The 18,549-nt window shown below is 44.3% G+C and overlaps 2 protein-coding genes across 2 annotated transcripts in view; one reads left to right on the forward strand and one right to left on the reverse strand.

The window, feature by feature from the left end:
* Positions 1 to 1,462: 1,462 nt before the first annotated feature.
* On the forward strand, positions 1,463 to 6,373 carry Mterf4 (mitochondrial transcription termination factor 4). Its single transcript, XM_004667767.2, has 4 exons — positions 1,463 to 1,547; positions 2,207 to 2,690; positions 4,480 to 4,664; positions 5,818 to 6,373. The coding sequence occupies exons 1-4, from the start codon at positions 1,527 to 1,529 to the stop codon at positions 6,142 to 6,144; spliced, it is 1,017 nt and encodes a 338-aa protein (XP_004667824.1). The 5' UTR covers positions 1,463 to 1,526; the 3' UTR covers positions 6,145 to 6,373.
* Positions 6,374 to 9,837: 3,464 nt separating this feature from the next.
* The window catches only part of Sned1 (sushi, nidogen and EGF like domains 1), an 80,037-nt gene continuing 71,325 nt past the window's right edge, over positions 9,838 to 18,549 (reverse strand). The window contains 4 exon segments of the mRNA XM_045147151.1: positions 9,838 to 11,544; positions 12,178 to 12,215; positions 12,844 to 12,856; positions 12,859 to 12,926. Of these exon segments, the coding sequence (XP_045003086.1) occupies positions 11,420 to 11,544; positions 12,178 to 12,215; positions 12,844 to 12,856; positions 12,859 to 12,926 (244 nt within the window). The 3' untranslated portion in view covers positions 9,838 to 11,419.

The following is an 18,549-nucleotide window of genomic DNA, read 5'->3' on the forward strand; positions in this document are numbered from 1 at the left end:
TTCTTTCTTTCTTTCTTTTTTTTTTTTTTTTGGTTTTTCAAGGTAGGGTCTCACTCTAGCTCAAGATGACCTGGAACTCACTACTTAGTCTCAGGGTGGCCTTGAACTCATGACGATCCTCCTACCTCTGCCTCCCAAGTGCTGGGATTAAAGGCATGTGCCACCACACCCGGCTCAAAATCCATTTTCTAATAAACCCATATCCTAATAAAAATTCTACAAAAAGTATATTTTAAGTTTAAAAAAATTATGTATTTATTTTCAAGCAAAGAGAGATAGAGAGAAGAGGGACAGAGAGAGAGAGAGAATGGGCACACCAGAGCCTCTAGCCAGGGAATTTCCAGGCACATGTGCCCCTTGTGCATCTGGCTCATGTGGGTCCTGGAGGAATTGAACCTAGGTCCTTTGGCCTCGCAGGCAAATGCCATAACCACTAAGCCATCTCTCCAGCCCATTTTTTTTTTTTTTTTGACCTGGGACTCATTCTGTAGCCCAGGATGGCTTCAAATTCACCTTGCTCTTCCTACCGCTGCCTCTACAAAGCTGGGATTAGTGACTTGAGCTACCAAGCTCTGTTATTTTAAGGTTTTGATAGTTACAAGAACATTAGGTCAGCCACAGGGTAGACAATGAATGGAAGAACTCTAAATAGCCTAAGATAATTTAGCTCTGGTCAGCAACATCCTAACTCTCCGCAATTACGAAGTTAGATATACTAAGTAAAGTAACCCAGGCCAAGCACCGCATGTTCTCCCTCATATGTGCCTTTGTACGACCTGTAACACGGGACCAGTTTTTCTTTTCTTTTTTTTTCTTTTAATTTTTTTTTGTTGTTGTTGTTCATTTTTATTTATTGAGAGTGACAGAGAGAGAGAGAGAGAGAGAGAGAGAGAGAGAGAGAGAGAGAGAGAGAGGGGTAGATAAAGAGAGAGAGAGAATGGGCGAATGGGCGCGCCAGGGCTTCCAGCCTCTGCAAACGAACTCTAGACGCGTGCGCCCCCTTGTGCATCTGGCTAACGTGGGTCCTGGGGAACCGAGCCTCGAACCGGGGTCCTTAGGCTTCACAGGCAAGCGCTTAACCGCTAAACCCTCTTTTCTTTTCTTTTCTTTTCTTTTCTTTTCTTTTCTTTTCTTTTCTTTTCTTTTCTTTTCTTTTCTTTTCTTTTCTTTTCTTTTTTTTTCTGGGAATTTAAGTTTTCCACAAGAAATGTCAGGGCGAGCACGGGAATGGTTTCACTTCGTGAGCAGTTTTAACGTCCTGGGAAGCAGAGTCTCGACCAGCCCTTGTTGGTTTCAGGAAGACACCTCCAAGAAGAGAAAGAAAGGTCGCCTTGAGGCTGAGGCCTGCGCAGGCGGCCTGGGGCACGCCGCCGCGATCCGCGGCTCCCCGTGCGGGGCGCACGCTTAGCGGCGGAACCATCGTGCTGCGGGGCTGAGGGGAAGAGACGGACTTGCACGGGACCGGAAGTGCCCGGCCGGGACGGCCACGCCTTCCGATCTCGCAAATACGGCCTGGCTCTGGTGCTATGGCTGCGCTGGGCCGGCAGGTGAGGGCGGCTCCCCCGGGTCCGGGCTGGACTCGCTGGAGGTGTTGCCGCTGGTTCTTCACGGCCCTGTCGGAGCACCTTGCGGCAGGAACTGGAGGGGAGCGGGTAGAGGGGACCAGCCACACCTGAGAGGGTTTGGGGACCTTCATGGCGGAGGCTGGATGATTTGTGCTTCGTAAGTGCTGGCCGGAAACACAGGCCGACAGCATAAAAATTGACGGACTGACTCCCAGTATCCAAGACCATTCATCCAATAGGAGGTAGGGGCTTAAGAGTTATCCTTTACTGGGATGAACTAAGATAGTGACTATCTGGAAGCCAGCCAGTTGCCCAGAATTTTAAACCAAATATTAATAATACTGCTCCTGCCTTTTATATCTGCACTTGAAATAAGAGGTGTTCTTCACATGTTAGGTTCCTTTTTAAGTCCAGATAGTTTGCAGATTGTTTATAAAAACTGTTAGGCTTGTGTAGAACCAAGGTACTTAATAACTTGGCTCGAAAATGAGGTGTTCCTGTCTAATGGCCACCCCACCATGAACACGCCCTATCTTGGCTAATCTTGGAAGCTGGGCCTGCTTAGTACTTGAATAGGAGAAATCATGTGTTCCTTACACTAGTGAAACTGATTCTGTTCTGGTTTTGTTTTGGTCTTTCAGGTCCTTGACTGGCACCGCCCAATCTTCCTTACCTGGTCCTGTTTGACTAGGCGGACCTCTCATTTTGGACAGCCAAAAAAGATAACAGTGTCTTTGTTGTGTGAACTGAATACAGTGTCCAATAGAAGGTCCTATGTTGGACCCAAGAAGTATCTTCAGGAACCAGAACCCAGGGCACATCTAGTTCAGTGCTTCTCCAAGAAGCAGAGTACTCCAGTCGATTCAGGGTCCTTGGAAATAGAGAAGGTCATCAGTTCCCTCCTGGACATGGGTTTCAGTGATGCCCATATTAGTGAATTGCTCAGTATACAGCCTGGTACCAACCTCCAACAAATGCTGGACATCATCGCAGAATTTATACTCTTGGGTTTGAATCCAGAGCCTGTGTGTATGGCTTTGAAGAAAAGTCCCCAGATACTGAAACTACCTACTGTGCAAATAAAGAAACGTTCCAGTTACCTTCGAAAACTTGGCCTTGGGGAAGGTATAAGAAAAATCAGACTTTATGTACTGTGAGAGGAGTCATATTTGGGGGGAAAAGTCTAAGATAAGGTGGGATAGGGAGGTTTTCTGAGGAGAAGTCAGTATCCTAAAGGAGATGTGTGATGGAGTCTCTGCAGAAGGCATTGCCGAAGGGATGTGTGGAGTTCAGTACTGGCAGAGAGAACTGAATTCACAAGTCCCGTGTGGTTTGTGGCTCTTAGAACTGTGGGGACACAAAGTCTCTGTTTCGTGGTTTTAGTGTTGCTGTATAGTGGTGATATATATACATGCATATGTGTAAGCTCGAATGTGAAAGCCAACATGATATGTTCTTAGCACTTTATATGATATGAAGCCAGTAACATCCTTTACAGAAATATTTTCTGAGGAATGTGATAGATCTTGCCTGGTTCCTGGAAAGCTGGTAGTGTGGCTACTCCTCTAGCTGCCTCCCTCCCCCGTCATACCTCCAGTGGAATCCATTATCTCACTATTGTTTCTTTTCATTATTGTCTCTTCCTGGTAAAAAAACATTTTTTTGAGGGTGGTCAAGGCTTAGAGGCCTCTACTTTTGAGATCACTACAGACCTTCTTTTCCAGACTATAAACAAGAAGATCACTGCATTTCTCTTGACAGATGTCTTTTACATTGTCTGAGTATAAACTCAGACTGTGTGTCTAGCATAGTTTAAGGGATGAAGAGAGAGTCTACACTTTTTTTTTTCTTTATTTTATTTGCAAGCAGAGAGAGACCTAAGAGGGAGCGGGGAGGCATGCTAGGGCCTTCAGCTGCTGCTAGTGAACCCCAGATACTTGAGGACACTTTGTGCATCTGGCTTTACATGGGTACTGGAAAGTTGAACTAGGGTCATTAGGCTTTGCAGGCTGCTGAACCATCTCTCCAGGCCCACTTTTGAAACTTGTTCTCACACATTAATAAGACAGTAACTAACTTGAGCTGCTAGGATATTTAATTAGCAGTCTAAATGATTTTAAGTTTACTGTTACTAAATTTACCCAACTGTGCACAGGAAGACCATATATTCCAGCTTGCCTGGGACATACCCAATTAATAGCAATGGTCTGAATATTGTCACTAATAGAGCCTCTCACTCACAGGTACTCTAGTTTCATCATTCAGGTAGTAGTTGTGATTTGTGTGTTTGAGTTTCTTTTTTTTTTTTTTTTTTTTTTTGTTGTTTTGTTTTTCAAAGTAGGGTCTCACTCTAGCCCAGGCTGACCTGAAACTCACTATGTAGTCTCAGGGTGGCCTTGAACCCACGGTAATCCTCCTACCTCTGCCTCCCGAGTGCTGAGATTAAAGGCATGTACCACCATACCCAGCCACCATTGTCATTTTTAAAGAACTTTTTCTTGAGGTCAGGCTCCCAGTCTAGAATGTTAGCTTGTTTTATCATAGAAAGAGCAACCCTGAGCACAGTGGGGGAAGCTACTCTCCCATCTTAGTGTTTGACTCCCCCCCCCACCCCCGTAAATCCCTGTGAAATTCTTTTCTAAGCAAGGAGAGCAAAAGGAAACCTCGAATATGAATTTGGCACCTTTAGATGGGAAGCTAAAAAAGACAGGGATGTAAAGTGAGTCCAAGAAGAGTCATTTCCATGATGCTTCATGGAAAATGTGTGTAAAGTTGGCACTTCTTTGTGGAGGGAGAGAATCTTGTTCCTAAAATTTTTTTTTTTTTTAATGTTGCCCCCGCTTAGGTGCAGCTAGCCCTTGGATTTCTGGAATACCCTGAAGTTGCGTGTTTTCCTTTTCTCAATGTTCTGCAGGGAAGCTAAAGAAGGTGCTTTCTGGCTGCCCTGAGGTTTTCACTGCGCGCCACCAGGACATTGATGTTACGGTCAGGGTCCTCAAGGAGAAGTGCCTGTTCACAGTACAGCAAGTCACTGAGATTTTGCACAGATGTCCTGCTGTTTTTCGGGAGAACCCCAGTGAACTGGAATACAAATTCCAGGTAAGAATAGGTAATTAGGCTAATAAGGGCAGATTTTTCAGGCCTTCCAATGAAGTAATGTCAGTTCTGTGGATAAGCAGCCTCTGAGTGGACAAATGAAAGGCTGTCTTTGCACATACCAGACAAAGAGAATACGACCTTGGATCTGATGCTTCTCCAGTTTAGAGGAAACCTGTTCTGTAGCTTTACTTCCTAAGTAGTGGGTGACCTGGTCCAAGTGGAGATTCTGAAATTGCTGATTTTTTTTAATAAGGTTTTTTATTCTTAACTTTAAAAAAACATTATTTATTTAAGAGAAAGAGAGAGAGAGAGAGAGAGAGAGAGAGAATGAATGAGAATGGGCACATCAGGGCCTCCAGCCACTGCAAACGAACTCCAGACACATGTGCCCCCTTGTGCATTTGGCTAACGTGGGTCCAAGGACCTTTGGCTTTGCAGGCAAACACCTTAATCACTAAGCCATTTCTCCAGCCCTGAAATAGCCAATTTTGAGAAAGCTAAAACTTTCCTACTCTTAGAATGTATTTTAGTATATGTGCTGCTGAAATGAGCACTAGAATATATTTTTGTATGGTAATTTTGAAAATGTAATTGTGACAGTTGTCCTAATGGTTTAATAATAGTTATGATAACTTAGATCAAATTCATAGATATTTTATAAAATGTTGCCTATTTTCCCATACTTACAGTTTTCCTTCCTGTCTAAAGAAAATCATAACCACTTTCTCTTGCCCCTTTATTTTCTGTTGCATTTTAAAGAGATATTTTATTTTTATTTATTTGAAAGAGAGATACCAAAATAGGCAGGGAGAGAGAGAAGGAATGGGCACACTAGGGCCTGTAGCCACTGCAGATAAACTCCAGATGCATGCACCACCTTGTACATCTGGCTTATGTGGGTCCTGGGGAATCGAACCTGGGTCCTTAGGCTTAGCAGGCAAACGCCTTAATCACTAAGCCATCCCTCCAGCCCCTGTTGCATTTTTTATATGAATTTAAAAATACTTTGAAAACTTATATTTCATACAAATACTGGTATTTTACAGTGAGTGTTCTGCCATTGCTAGTCAGACAGTTAAGCTTGTTTTGGTTTGGGATAATGGGCTTGAAGATTCTGTACATGAGATTCTGTACATGTGTTTGTGTCTTCCAGTATGCATATTTTCGGATGGGACTTAAGCATCTGGACATAGTTAGGACTGAGTTCTTTCAGTACTCAATAACCAAGATCAAACAGAGGCACATTTACTTGGAGCGCCTTGGGCGGTACCAAACTCCTGATAAGAAAGGACAGACACAGATCCCTAACCCTTTACTCAAGGATATCCTCAGGATTTCAGAAGCTGAGTTTTTGGCCAGGACGGCCCATTCCTCTGCTGAGGAGTTTGAGGTTTTTAAAAAGCTTTTGGCTCGAGAAGAGGAAGAGGAGCCTGAGTGCAGTACATCTGAGAAGGAAGAGGAAGATGAGGAGGTGCTGTGATAGAGGATTGGGACAAGAAAGGACCAGAGATGTTACAGAACAGTTTCATATTGTCAGAGCTTTGGTAAGCTTCACTGGCATTTTTCCTTCTTACAGTGGCTTTTTGATGAAAAATTATGAGCCACTGAAGTTCAGCTACTTCAAACCAGATTGGGGTTGCTTCGGTGTGATCTGTTGGAGCCTGTGGAAGGCTCTATTCCATTCTAAATAAAAGACTCACTTGTTCAAATCCAGGGGGCTACATGCATCCCAATTTGGTGGTGGTTTTTTTTTTTTTTTTCTATTGAAATATGTTGGTGCTAATTCCATATCATCCTGCCTTGTGGTTCAAGAGTCACTTTGTGTTTCCTTTTAGATACAGATGAAACCATGTGAAGTCACTGCACAGTACAGCACTTTATTTATTAAGATAAGTAGCAGGTTTCTCACAAAGATACTCATGCTTTGAATCCATAGCATCCCACTGCTTTCTAGTTGCACTTAGGGTACAGCAGAGTAAAAGGCAGTTGATTAGTAATATGTACTTTATTTTTGCACAGCTTCTGTAAACCAGCAAAACACTGGACTTTTTCTGACTGTGCAGAACTGACACTTTTTGTTTGAAGGCAAGTTGGCCTTTATACTAGCTACTGGCTGGTGGCCACTTCACACCTGGTTTCTCTGGCCCCGTATTCTGTGCTGCCAGAGTGAGCTGACTCAGAGCACCAGTGCTGAAGGAGCTGGAGAATGGTGTTAGATGAGCGTTTCTCTCACTCCTCATGTGATGGATGGGGTTTCAAGGCCTAGAGAAGAGCACAGGCTCAGGACTGATCTTGGTTTGTTTTAGGGAGCTTTCCAGACACTCTGGTGTGAATAACATCCTGGGAACTTGTGGGTATGAAGAGTGATGTGAAGTGTGCTGGGAACAAAATGGGATAAACTTTGAGGTGGAGTTCTGGCTTTGATAGTATTCAGAGGATGCCAGAGGATTAGGATTTTCTAGAAAGTTCTCTCTAGTTCTTAGGGAACTGCACAGGATTGGTGCTGCAGAAAGCATTTCGCTTCATTTCTGCTTGGTAACTTTCCCTCTACTTAGTGGCATTTAATATCCATGTGCAACTCCTGTGTGGGCATTGTGCTTTCTGTGGAGCTTCAGCGCTTGCCTGGGAGGGACCTTGATCTTTTGTGACACCTGACCGTCCTTGGGGATGCCTTTTGGGTGAATTGGCCATGGGGGGATGGGCTGCTACGATGTAGTGAGTAGAGGCCAGGGATACCACAGAATATCTACAATGCACAAGATGGCTCCACAATAGGAATGGTCAGATCTAGTGATCAGTGCCAAGGCTGAGAAACAGCACTCAGGCCTGGCCCAGTACAGTAACAACTCTGGATTATAAATGAACTCAGTATTGTATTTTTCTCAGTCTAAAAAAATAAGTCTTGGCAGTGTTTTGAGGATTCAGCTCAAGGTGTGGAGGCATTTAGCTGTCCCTGACAGCAGAGCAGGGGCTGGGATCCTTAAAGAAAAGCATAACTCCATGGCTCCCCTCTGAGTGAGTCTTTGTGGTAGTTGTCAACAAGAGTTCCTATGAAGAGCCGAATATGGTGGCGCATGCCTCTAATCCCAGCAGTTAGGAGACAGAGGTAGGAGGATCGCTATGAGTTCAAGGCCACCTTGAGACTACAGAGTGAATTCCAGGTCAACCTGGGCTAGACCCTACCTTGAAAAACATAAAACAAACAACAACAACAACAACCACCAAAAATGAGGGCAAGTGAAGGAGTGATCTGACCCGTGTTGTGGTCTCTTCATGTAACAAGGCACAGATGAGGCCTGTCTGTCCCTGGCAGCCCATAGGCAATGGTTAAGAATGTCTTCCAGCTGATCTTGGCCATGGCAAAACTTTCTGAAAACAAAGATGCTCATTCTGAGCCTCTCTTGCATACGCCACTTTGTGGCATCCAAGTGACCGTCACTTTCCATGAAGTCAGGGTCCTGTCATCAAGCTCATTGGGACTGAATAGAATCCTGACCTTGAGCTTAATTTAGGTGGTCCTCTCATCCCAGGTTTTGATTAACAACTCATATTTTATTTTTTCATTTTGATACAGAAATACATCTTTACACCTGACAATTTTCTCATTCCTTTGTGACTACTTTCCCTGGGTGGATGCTGGCTATTTTAAAGGAATATATCAGTCTGCCTAGAAAGGGTATGTGGGAAAGCAGAATGCTTCCATGGACTAATCTCAGTATGAGGAAGTCTTCAGCACTGGACAAACATCAGAATGAGTTGTTCGTGTGACAGTACCATGCCCTGCTCAGCATTCAGGCTGGCTGTTGATAAAACACAGACTAGGCTGTGCCAATGACTGTGAGGCTGAGGTCATCAGTGTTGTGCAGAGGTTTCATCTACTTGCCCAGTGATGCTATTTGGTTACTACTAATGTGATAGCTTAGGTGGAGGTACAGTGAAAGGTCTCCGTGCTGTGCTCAAAGTTAGTGTATATGTTTATGGAACTGGGCTCTGTTCACCTGGGGTCTGAGGCTCTTGTTAAGGTCTGTCCTTGGCCCTTGGGGATTTTCAGAGACTAGGCAATGAATGTAGGTATAGTAGACTATGGTAGCGATGCTTTAACTGCTGTTCTTCCCTGTGGGGTTTGATTCAAGTGTCCCCCATAAATTTATGTGTTCTGAATTCTAGGTCCTCAGCAGGTGACAGTTTGGGAAATGAAGCCTCTTGGAGGCAGTGTGTTGTTGGGGGCAGTCTTATGGGTGTTATAGCCAGCTTCCTCTTGCCAGTGTTTGGCACAGTCTCCTGTTGCTGTTGTTCATCATGTTGCTCAGGAGGTGATGTCCACCCTCTGCTCATGCCACCATTTCCCCTGCCATCATGGAGCTTCTCCTTGAGTCTGTAAGCCAAAATAAACCCTTTTTTCCCCCACAGACTGCTCTTGGTTGGGTGTTTTCTGCTAGTAATGCGAACCTGACTGCAACACTTCCTGAAGATGACAAATTGCATGATACACAGACAGACTCTGAAAATTTTAATAAAAATAAAACCTAAAATGTATCTCTTTAAATAATGCTTTTCTGGATCATGGAGGGCAGGAGGCCTTTGGCTGGAGTGCTGGCTCTGGTGCTTATCTCCAGTCAGATCTGTGCTGTGCTTCGTAGGAGAAGGTGGGGTTGCTTCTGCAGGAAGAAGACAGTGCTGCTTAGCGCGGGTGCTGACACAGGCTAGAAGACTGGGTGTCAGGCTGACAGTGGCCCATGGCAGACTGCTGGAGTTGTGAACTGCAAGGAACCCTTATAGCCTCTTTGCTTCTTACAGCCTGCCTGAGGGTCCTCTGTTGCCTTCAGATTTGAAAGGAGCTCTTGCTTCATGAAGCGTACCTCAGCTTTCTGAGCAAATGTCTGGTACCTTTTCTTCTATGAAAGCCTAAGGGGTTTTTGGCGCCCTTGTGGTGACTTGTCCTACAGGGAATGGCTTTCTCTATATAAGACCAAGGTCTAGGTCATCTTATAGACCAGGTATCTACCAAGTAGGGCCTACCACTCATTATTTACTTATTTATTCTTATTAGAGAGAGAGAATGAGAGAGAGAGAATGGGCATACCAGGGCCTCCAGCCACTGCAAATGAACTCCAGATGCATGCACCACCTTGTGCATCTGGCTTATGTGGGTCCTGGGGAATCAAACCTAGGTCCGTTGGCTTTGCAGGCAAGTACCTTATTGCTTAAGTCATCTCTTTAGCCCATTAAAAATTTTTTTCCCTACTGCTCATTTTTATAAATAAAATTTTATTGAAATGTAGCTATGTTGTCCACATGGTGGCTGTGTTTGCAATACAACAGCAGAGTTGGGTGCTGGTCACAGAGTCCATCCCATCTGCAAAACCCAAAGAGTGCCTGAACCTTTTACAGAAAAAGTCTGCTAACCTCTGAATTGTACCCTAAAAATGCCTACTCTCCAATACAGTAATAATTAACATTTCCTCTTTCAGAATGCACTGGTCCTTAGGTCAGTATAAATGATGTGGGGGAATGGGGCAGGGGAACCCCATCCCTTCTCTGACACTGGAATATGAGCTTGCAGGTGTCATTGATTGTCAGCCCACTCACCCAGACATTGACTGCAGCTCTAGAAAGCAGTTGGGTTAGATCAAGTTACTTCAGTGCTTCCTTCACAGGAGGAGTCCCTGTATATGTAGGCTGGCCATCTCTTTTCTAGATAACCATGGAGGACTGACTGCAGCCAGGACCATGTGTTCTTTTCAGTTCAAGATTTAGACCTCACCTTCCTGGGTTTTGGAAATCCCTAAAGTGGACAGAGTGTTACAAGCACATCCTGAGCCCTTAGAAGGAAGAACAGAGAGCTGGGGATGGTAACCCCAACCCTTCCTCTTTAAAGCCTCTGCCTTTCTCTGGAGGCTTCAGAACTCTCCCCCGAGAATCTGCATTCATTCTTATATGGCCAGAATTCCAACCTGGCTATGATGTGGGGGTTGGGGGAGCAGGAGTGTGGAGGACACATGTCCCTCTGTGAAGACATTGGGGCTCAGCCTTGTGGATTTATTTTGGATCAACAGGCTTGCTGCTGCTCAGCCCTCCAGCTCGTAGTGGCACTGGATCTTTCCTGCATGGCTTCTGGGTAGAAGTGAGTTTTGATGTTTTTCATGGGTGGGTGTCTTGAGTATAATTCTGTTTCCTGGTTTTGTTTTTCCATTACTTTGAGAATAGATGTTCTGTAAGCCAGTGTCTGATACAGGTTTCTTAATGGTTTTTTACAGAAATGGATTTGATGGTGAGTTTTTAAAAGGCACATTAATCTTTCAGATTATTGCTATGTAAATATTTCAAACCCAAGTGATGTTTGTGGATTCTTGATCCTCGGAAGGATTTACTTGTTCACAACCCTTGTAGTATGTTTTGTGTGTGTTCTGAGAGTCTGAGGCGAGAGGAGACATGATGCCATTGAGAGTTGGCAGCCGCTCTTTCTGGAGAGTCTTCACGTGTGAGACAGATGCACATGTCCTCTTGCATGGGCACCTCTGAGATCTTGCTCTTCTGATGGTTGTTGAACTCCAGCTCAGTACTTGCTTCCTAGTTGCCATGGATTCTTCATTGGTATGAGCCTTGCCTGGAGGTTTCTTTGCTTCTGGTTGTTCTTAGGCCCTTGGGTGACAGTTCTTCATGTCCTCCGCTATAGAAGGAATGAGCAACCCAGTCCTGAAATGGCTGGTTACTGGAGGTGCCTCCCTTCCTGCATCACCAGGAAGATGGACTGTTCAGACATTCACTGAGGGACAGAGAAGGAAACTGTCCTTGGCCAGCCAGTCTGTTATTCTCAACGATGTCACTTTGATTAGAAGGCTGTACAGGGTTTCTGTGGTATAACCCAGCATTTTCCAGACTGTTGTGAAGAAAACCATTGTCCTTTAAGATTCAACAGAGTTTATGTGTGGGGAGGTAGGAGAGGGGTAGGAAATGTTAGATCACACAACAGCAAAGTTGCTTCCATTTCAGGATTTGTGATGTTTAGAATTCCAGTGTCCACTCTTAAAATCTCTTAGTGAGAGACTGTCTTTAGGACCAGCTGAATGTTATGTGCAAGGTCCATTCTTCTAGCAAAATGCCATTTACAGAGTCTTGAGGCTCCTCCAAAGGGTGTCCTTCATGTCACCTCCTGAGTTTCTCAGCCCTCCCATTTCTTGAGGTCACCCCCTTCCAGGTACTAGGTGACCTGAGACCCCCCCCCCAAAAAAAAGCAAAGCAACTGCAGTTGGCCCACATTTCTCTTGAAAGTGGAGTTTACCCTCACTCTTGAGAGCCTCATTTCCACCTGAGATAAAGTCCCATCTAGGGCTAGGTCAGGTTCTGCCTATTGGGAGGGTTGTAGGCAGGGAATTCTTCCTGGTTAGGTTTATAGCAACACACTGCTGAGTTTGCTCCAGCAGTGCTTCATAAGAACCATGGTGCTTAGGGCTTGGAGCTAGGTAAGACTGTCTCCCACTTCCAATAGTCCTCAAGGTGGTGGGGTACATACCTTCAGATTTCTTCAGTGTTTGACTGTTACTTTGTTTCCTAAAATAATTGAGAAAAATGGTTTAGTGGGAAAGAGGCTTGTGTACTTTTAACCCACTCAGCCAATCCTATTTGTTGCTCATATATATCCCAGCAAGGGGGACCCCATTCGTGCACAGACTGATTCCAGTCTGGAGGCACATGCCAGCTTGAGGTGGCAGCCATGGAATGAGTGGAAAGCAACCTGGCTAGGTGTGTACTGTGGGTGTGGGGAGAACGTGGAGGGAGCAGGCATGCTGCTTGTACGTGGTCATGCAGAGTAAGGGTGTGTGCGACTGTAGCTGCTCCATGAGACTGCTGGAGGCTTGGACTTGCATTGTGAAAGTAAGTAATATTCTCAGGTACATTTTCAATAAAACCCTAGACAGTAATAATTCTAGTGGCCACTTTGAGCCTAATCTTGTGTTATGTACTTGGGCCTGTCAGTAATACCCCATGCTTCTCCATTACAGCCCCGTGCTCTGACCCCACATCTCCACATCCAGCTGTGTCCATTTGCGTGCTTATAAACATGAGCACAGTTTTAGAGTACAGGGCCTGCATCAGCCTGGCTTGGCTCATCCCTGTTACCACCCTTGCCACCCTGCAGAACTCCATGTAGCATGCATCCTGGGCCCCCAAGATTCACCTGTTTGGGGTTTCTTGAGGCTTGTGCTCTCACAGCGCTCTTTAAAGCAGATGTCCTGGTGAACTTTGTAGATTTTCTTATACCTGATGTCACAAGAAAACTCTGTGAAGCCAGGCACTGGGATAGAAAATTGCTCAACTTCTTAACCTAGCTGATGACAGATGAGCAGAGGTGTTCGTGAGGAAACCACTATTTTCATAATAAAGCACTAGCTCCTGTGTGTATATGAAGAAGTCCATTATAAAAGTCCTGTAACTTAATTAATTTTACTGAGTATAATGTACACAGAAGTACTCACCTCAGAGTGTATTTAGTAAGTGCTGACAAAGTCACATGGTATTCAAAGACACTGTGAAGTTCAACAACAGGACTTTGCTGAAGACAGGCCACTTGGACTGAGGCCTTGGGAAGGTCTGACCCACTCCTCTGTTTTATTTCAAGGAAGTGGTTCTGAAGCCAGAAATTGAAGGCTGTGGAGCTGGGCAGTGAGGAACAGGCCCAACTAACTGTATCCTTCCATTTATTAACCAGGCTACTGTAGTAGGCCTCTTTAACTTCTATGCCATAATTTCATGTAAAGTGGGATCTACACATACCACCTCTCTCATGTCTTTCAGGTGATGATAATGGAAAAGTGGGCTTATTATAGTTCTTGGTGTCAGAGCTGTTCCTTGGCAAAGCTCCCACTCACAGTAGTCTTGAAGGGCCTTTGGGAGGAGAGAGGAGCTTGAATTGGGAGGAGAGAGGAGTTGAACTCTCAGGGTCAACAATCAGAAAACTAGATAAGATTGAGGAAATAACTATTTTCAGAAGTTAAGAAAAAAGCAGCCTAGAAAAACAGATTCTAATCCCTGATAAGAGAGGAACACAAGAAAGATAAGCGCTATGGTCACCCTGCAATTCAGCCTGGAGCCCTTTTTGAGCTGCCTTGTATAGAGGGGTCTGGACAATGGTTACAGATCAAGGAAACAGGCTATGGTTATGGAGGCAGAGGCAGCCAGATCTTGTTGAAGCACTGTACTAAGAGGGGGAAGTCTGTAAAGGAGCTCCAGAAATCTATAGATGAAAGGTGAGCTGTGCACACACACGGAGGGGGGGGGGGGCTGAGGGGTGGGACCAATGGGCCACTGAGGAGCTGAACCAAGTCAGAGGTGAGACCTTGTTTGATAACAGACCACCCATAGAGACTCCAGGAAGGCAATGACACAAAATGGGGTGAAATTAACCCCAGATGAAATTACTCTATCCTAAAGCCTCAAAAGTGTCAAGTTATATTTAAAACCTGTTTTTCAGGAAAAACAACCTTTCTTCAAAATTTTTAAAAATCCAGCATCCTGCCATGTGTTATGGTACATGCCTTTATTCCCAGCATTTGGGATGCAGAAGTAGAAGGATCTCTGAGTTCAAGGCCACCCTGAGACTACATAGTGAATTCCAGGTCAGCCTAGGCTATAGTGAGACCCTACCTCAGAAAACAAACAAACAAACAAAAAACCAAAAAGTCCAGCATCCAGTAATGTGATATTTATAATATTCAGCATCTAATAAAAATTATATTCAGCTAGGCGTGGTGGCGCACACCTTTAATCCCAGCACTTGGGAGGCAGAGGTAGGAGGATTGCCATGAGTTCAAGGCCACCCTGAGATGACAGAGTTAATTCCAGGTCAGCCTGGACCAGAGTGAGACCCTACCTTGAAAAACAAAAAACAAAAACAACAACAACAACAAAAATTATATTCAGAGCTGGAGAAATGGCTCAGTGGCTACAGGCACTTGCTTGCAAAGCTTGATGGCCTGGGTTAACTCCCCATGTAAAATCAGATACACAAAGTGGTGCATGTGTCTGAAGTTCATTTATCCTGGCACATCCATACTTATACTCTCTTTATTTGCCTCTTTTTTTTTTTTTTGAGGTAAGCCCAATAGATTGGCCATTTTTTTCTTCTGTGAGACAGTGAGAGAGAGAGAGAGAGAGAGAGAGAGAGAGAGAGAGAGAGAGAAAATTGGCACACCAGGGCCTCCAGGCCCTGTAATCAAACTCCAGACATGTACGTTTGCCACCCTGTGCGAATGTAAGGCCTAGAGTGCTTGCATCACCTGTGCGTGTGACTTACGTGGGACCTGGAGAGTCGAACATGGGCCCTTGGGCTTCGCAGGCAAGCGCCTTAACCACTAAGCCACCTCTCCAGCCCTGTTTGCCTCTTTCTCAAATAAATAAAAATATTTAAAAATTATATTCAAAGAATTATATGAACACCTCCCCCAAAACAAGCCATGTGACCCATAACTTGGAGGAAAAAAAACAGAATAGAAAATATCCAGAAGTGAGAGCAAGGCCCTTAAAACAGCTATTATATTTGTTTGACATATTCAGGGATCTAAAGGCAAATATAAACAAAATGAAGGCAGAAATGGTTGGTGGAAGAAAGAACTAGGGCTGGGCATGGTGGTGCAAACCTTTAATCCCACTTGGGAGGCTGAGATAAGAGGATTTCTGTGAGCTCGAGGCCATACTAGAGCTACAGAGTGAGTTCCAGGTCAGCCTGCACTAAAAGCAAGACCTTACTTCAAAAAACAAAAAACTAAATAGAGTTCTAGAGACAATAAAGCATAGTATCTGAGCTAAAGGGTGTAGCTCAGTGGTACTGCACTTGCTCAGCATGCAGAAGCCTGAGTTCAATCTCCAGCACTGCAAAAACAAAAGCCCAATCAGACAACCATTGGTCTAAACTAAACCACAGTATGTGTTGCAGTCAGGTTTGCGTTGCTGACAGAAAACACCTGACCAAGAGCAGCTTGTGGGAAAAGAGTTGATTTTGATTTACAGACTTGAAGGGAAGATCTGTGATGGCAGGGGAAAATGATGGCATGAACATAGGGTGGACATCACCTTCTGGCCAACATCTGATGGACAATAAAAACAGAAACACAAACACTGACAAAAGGAAGCTGGTTATGATACCCATAAGCCCACCCCCAACAATACACTGCCTCCAGGAGGCATTAATTAACAAATTGCCATTAGTTGAAGACCTAGAATTCAGAACACATAAGTATATGGGGGACACCTGAATCAAACCACCACATTCTGCCTTGGCCTCTATAAACTGATAACAATACATGATGTAAAATGCAATGCATTCATCCAACTTTAAAAGTCCCCAAGTTTTTAATCAATCCCAATGATATTCAAACATTCCCATAGTATTCAAACATTCCCATTGTCCAAGATCTTTTAACTGAGCCATAATACCAAAAAAGCTCAAACAACACATAATGGCCCGGCATAGTGGCACATGCCTTTAATCCCAGCACTTGGGAGGCAGAGGTAAAAGGATTACTGTGAGTTCAAGGCCACCCTGAGACTACACAGTGAATTCCAGGTCAGCTTGTGCTAGAGTGAGACTCTACCTTGAAAAAAACCATAAACAAAAAGCCCCATAATGGCACAAAATAAGCACAGTGCCAAAGATGGCGTTGAGCACTATTCAACCAATACAAAATTTAAACAGGGCAAACATCCAATAACTCTAGTCAGTAACAGATCTCCAAATCCGATAATTCTAACCCATCACAAGTCTCTGGAGTTCTAATTCCGCCCCACCAGCTAGGCTACTCACAGTCTGGGAAAACTTCATCTGGTGCCAGCTGCTCTCCTTGGCAGCCATCTCATAGTCCTGGCATTTCCACTGGGTCTCCACTGCGACCCACAGTTCATCCTCATGGCTCCGTTGTGTTCCATACAGGTAATTCAATAAGCCTGCTCCATCTGCCCATGGCCATTTCCAAAATATAAAACCATGTTGCAAACTCAGTGACCCTCTCGTTCCTGCATTTGTTATACTCTATAATACCAGGTAGGCTACCAATTTGTTAATCCAGGGGGGAGTAAACCAGATTTTGAAGAACAAGACACTCCTTAAGCATTCAGACCTCTTTAAAAGACTGCATTCTTGTTCCAATGCAGGTCAGCTGACCCAATCTCAAAGGTTATAACCTCTCTAACAATTGCAGCTGAACAGGCAGCAGTTTCTGCCCAAAGATTTCATTTTTTTCTGTGTCATATCCCTCTGCTTACACCAGCTCATTTCTGTGCAATGCAGTCCTGCATAAGTTCTCAGGACATGTTCATAACAGCAAGCTTCTAACACAAACTGCCTCTAGCCCAGTCCAGGTGAAGCTCTTTCTCACCCTCATAAGCTGAACCTCATAGTCCACAGTTCTTACTGCATTCAGGTCTTTCAACTCTGACCAGAATAGTCCATCAAGCTGTACTTACAGCACTGCAAGGCATCTCTTAGGCCAAGGTTTCAAATCCTTCCACATTCCTCTTGCAAAGTAGTTCCAAAAGGCCAAAAGCCACACAGTCAGGTTTCTAGCAGCAATAACACCACTTAGTACTAACTTTACTATTGCAGTCAAGTTTGCATTGCTGGCAGAGAACACCCAACTTAGAGCAGCTTATGGGAAAAAGGGTTTATTTTGGCTTATAGACTAGAGGGGAAGCTTCATGATGGCAGGGGAAAATGATGGTATCACCTCCTGGCCAACATCCGACGGACAACAGCAACAGAAGAGTATGCCAACACTGGCAAGAGGAAGCTGGTTTTAATACTCATAAACCCACCCCCAACAATACACTTCCTCCAAGAGGCTTTAATTTCCAAATCACCATCAGCTGGAGACCTAGAATTCAGAATACCTAAGTTTATGGGGAACATCTAAATCAAACCTGCACAGCATGTGAAATTATCATTTGGTTAAATAGGATGATATGGCAGAAAAAAGGCTTGAACACCAGCAATAGAAACTGTCCACAAGGAAGAATAGAGTAGGCACATCTACCATTTCCAACACTTCAAACAACTGAGAAGAGCTACAGTGACCCATGGGACATTAATTTAATGCATTCATAGTTGAATAGAAGGAGTAGGGAGAAATGGAGGGGTAGAAAATATATGAAGAGATAATGGACCAAATGTTCCAAATTTGGCAAAAGATAAAACCCCTAGAATACAACCTTAATGAATTACAGAGAATACAAGCACACATATACTCAAAACAAATTGAGTTGGCCAGTGGGTGCAAGAGTGGCATGTCTGTTTGGGAGGAAACAAATTTCTCTCTAATTGAACTAGAGCCCTGTTCTATGGGGGGGGGGAATATATACCTGATACTGAAAACCTATGATGGGTAGTCATGAGCCTTAGGGGTGTAACGTCTGTTGGTGTCTGGCTAAAAGTATATATTGTGCTCACCAAACTGCCTGGTAAGCACTTCTCTTAATGTTCATACCCATATATTAATGCTACTCTCACTTTTGCTTAGAGAAGCTTCTCTTTTCAGATGGTGGTGACCTTGGGATGACTCAGAAGGCACCATGGTGCAGAGAAGTGACAGGGACTGCGAGGTCATGTGTATCCAGGCCATTTTGTGTTTGGAGGAGCATGTTGTAAGGAACCCTACCCTTCCTTTGGCTCTTACATTCTTTCCTCCACCTCTTCCACAGTGGACCTTGAGCCTTGGAAGGTAGATAGAGATATTTCAGTGCTGAGTACCCCTACTTACAAAGACCAACATAATAGGAGGAAAAGATGATGACATCAAAATAAAAGATAGACTGATTGAAAGGGAAAAAAACGTATGATGAAGAGTGGAGTTGCAAAGGAGAAAGTGGAGGCAGGGAGGGAATTACTATGGGTTAT

The sequence above is a fragment of the Jaculus jaculus genome, chromosome 4, assembly GCF_020740685.1.
Source record: "Jaculus jaculus isolate mJacJac1 chromosome 4, mJacJac1.mat.Y.cur, whole genome shotgun sequence".
Taxonomy (NCBI): Eukaryota; Metazoa; Chordata; class Mammalia; order Rodentia; family Dipodidae; genus Jaculus; species Jaculus jaculus.

Excerpts from the sequence above, each read along its gene's own strand:
- Mterf4 (XM_004667767.2), top strand. The coding sequence starts at position 1,527 with ATGGCTGCGCTGGGCCGGCAG. Across the intron at positions 1,548-2,206 it reads TGGCTGCGCTGGGCCGGCAG|GTCCTTGACTGGCACCGCCC; the intron begins GTGAGGGCGGCT and ends TTGGTCTTTCAG. Across the intron at positions 2,691-4,479 it reads AAAACTTGGCCTTGGGGAAG|GGAAGCTAAAGAAGGTGCTT; the intron begins GTATAAGAAAAA and ends AATGTTCTGCAG.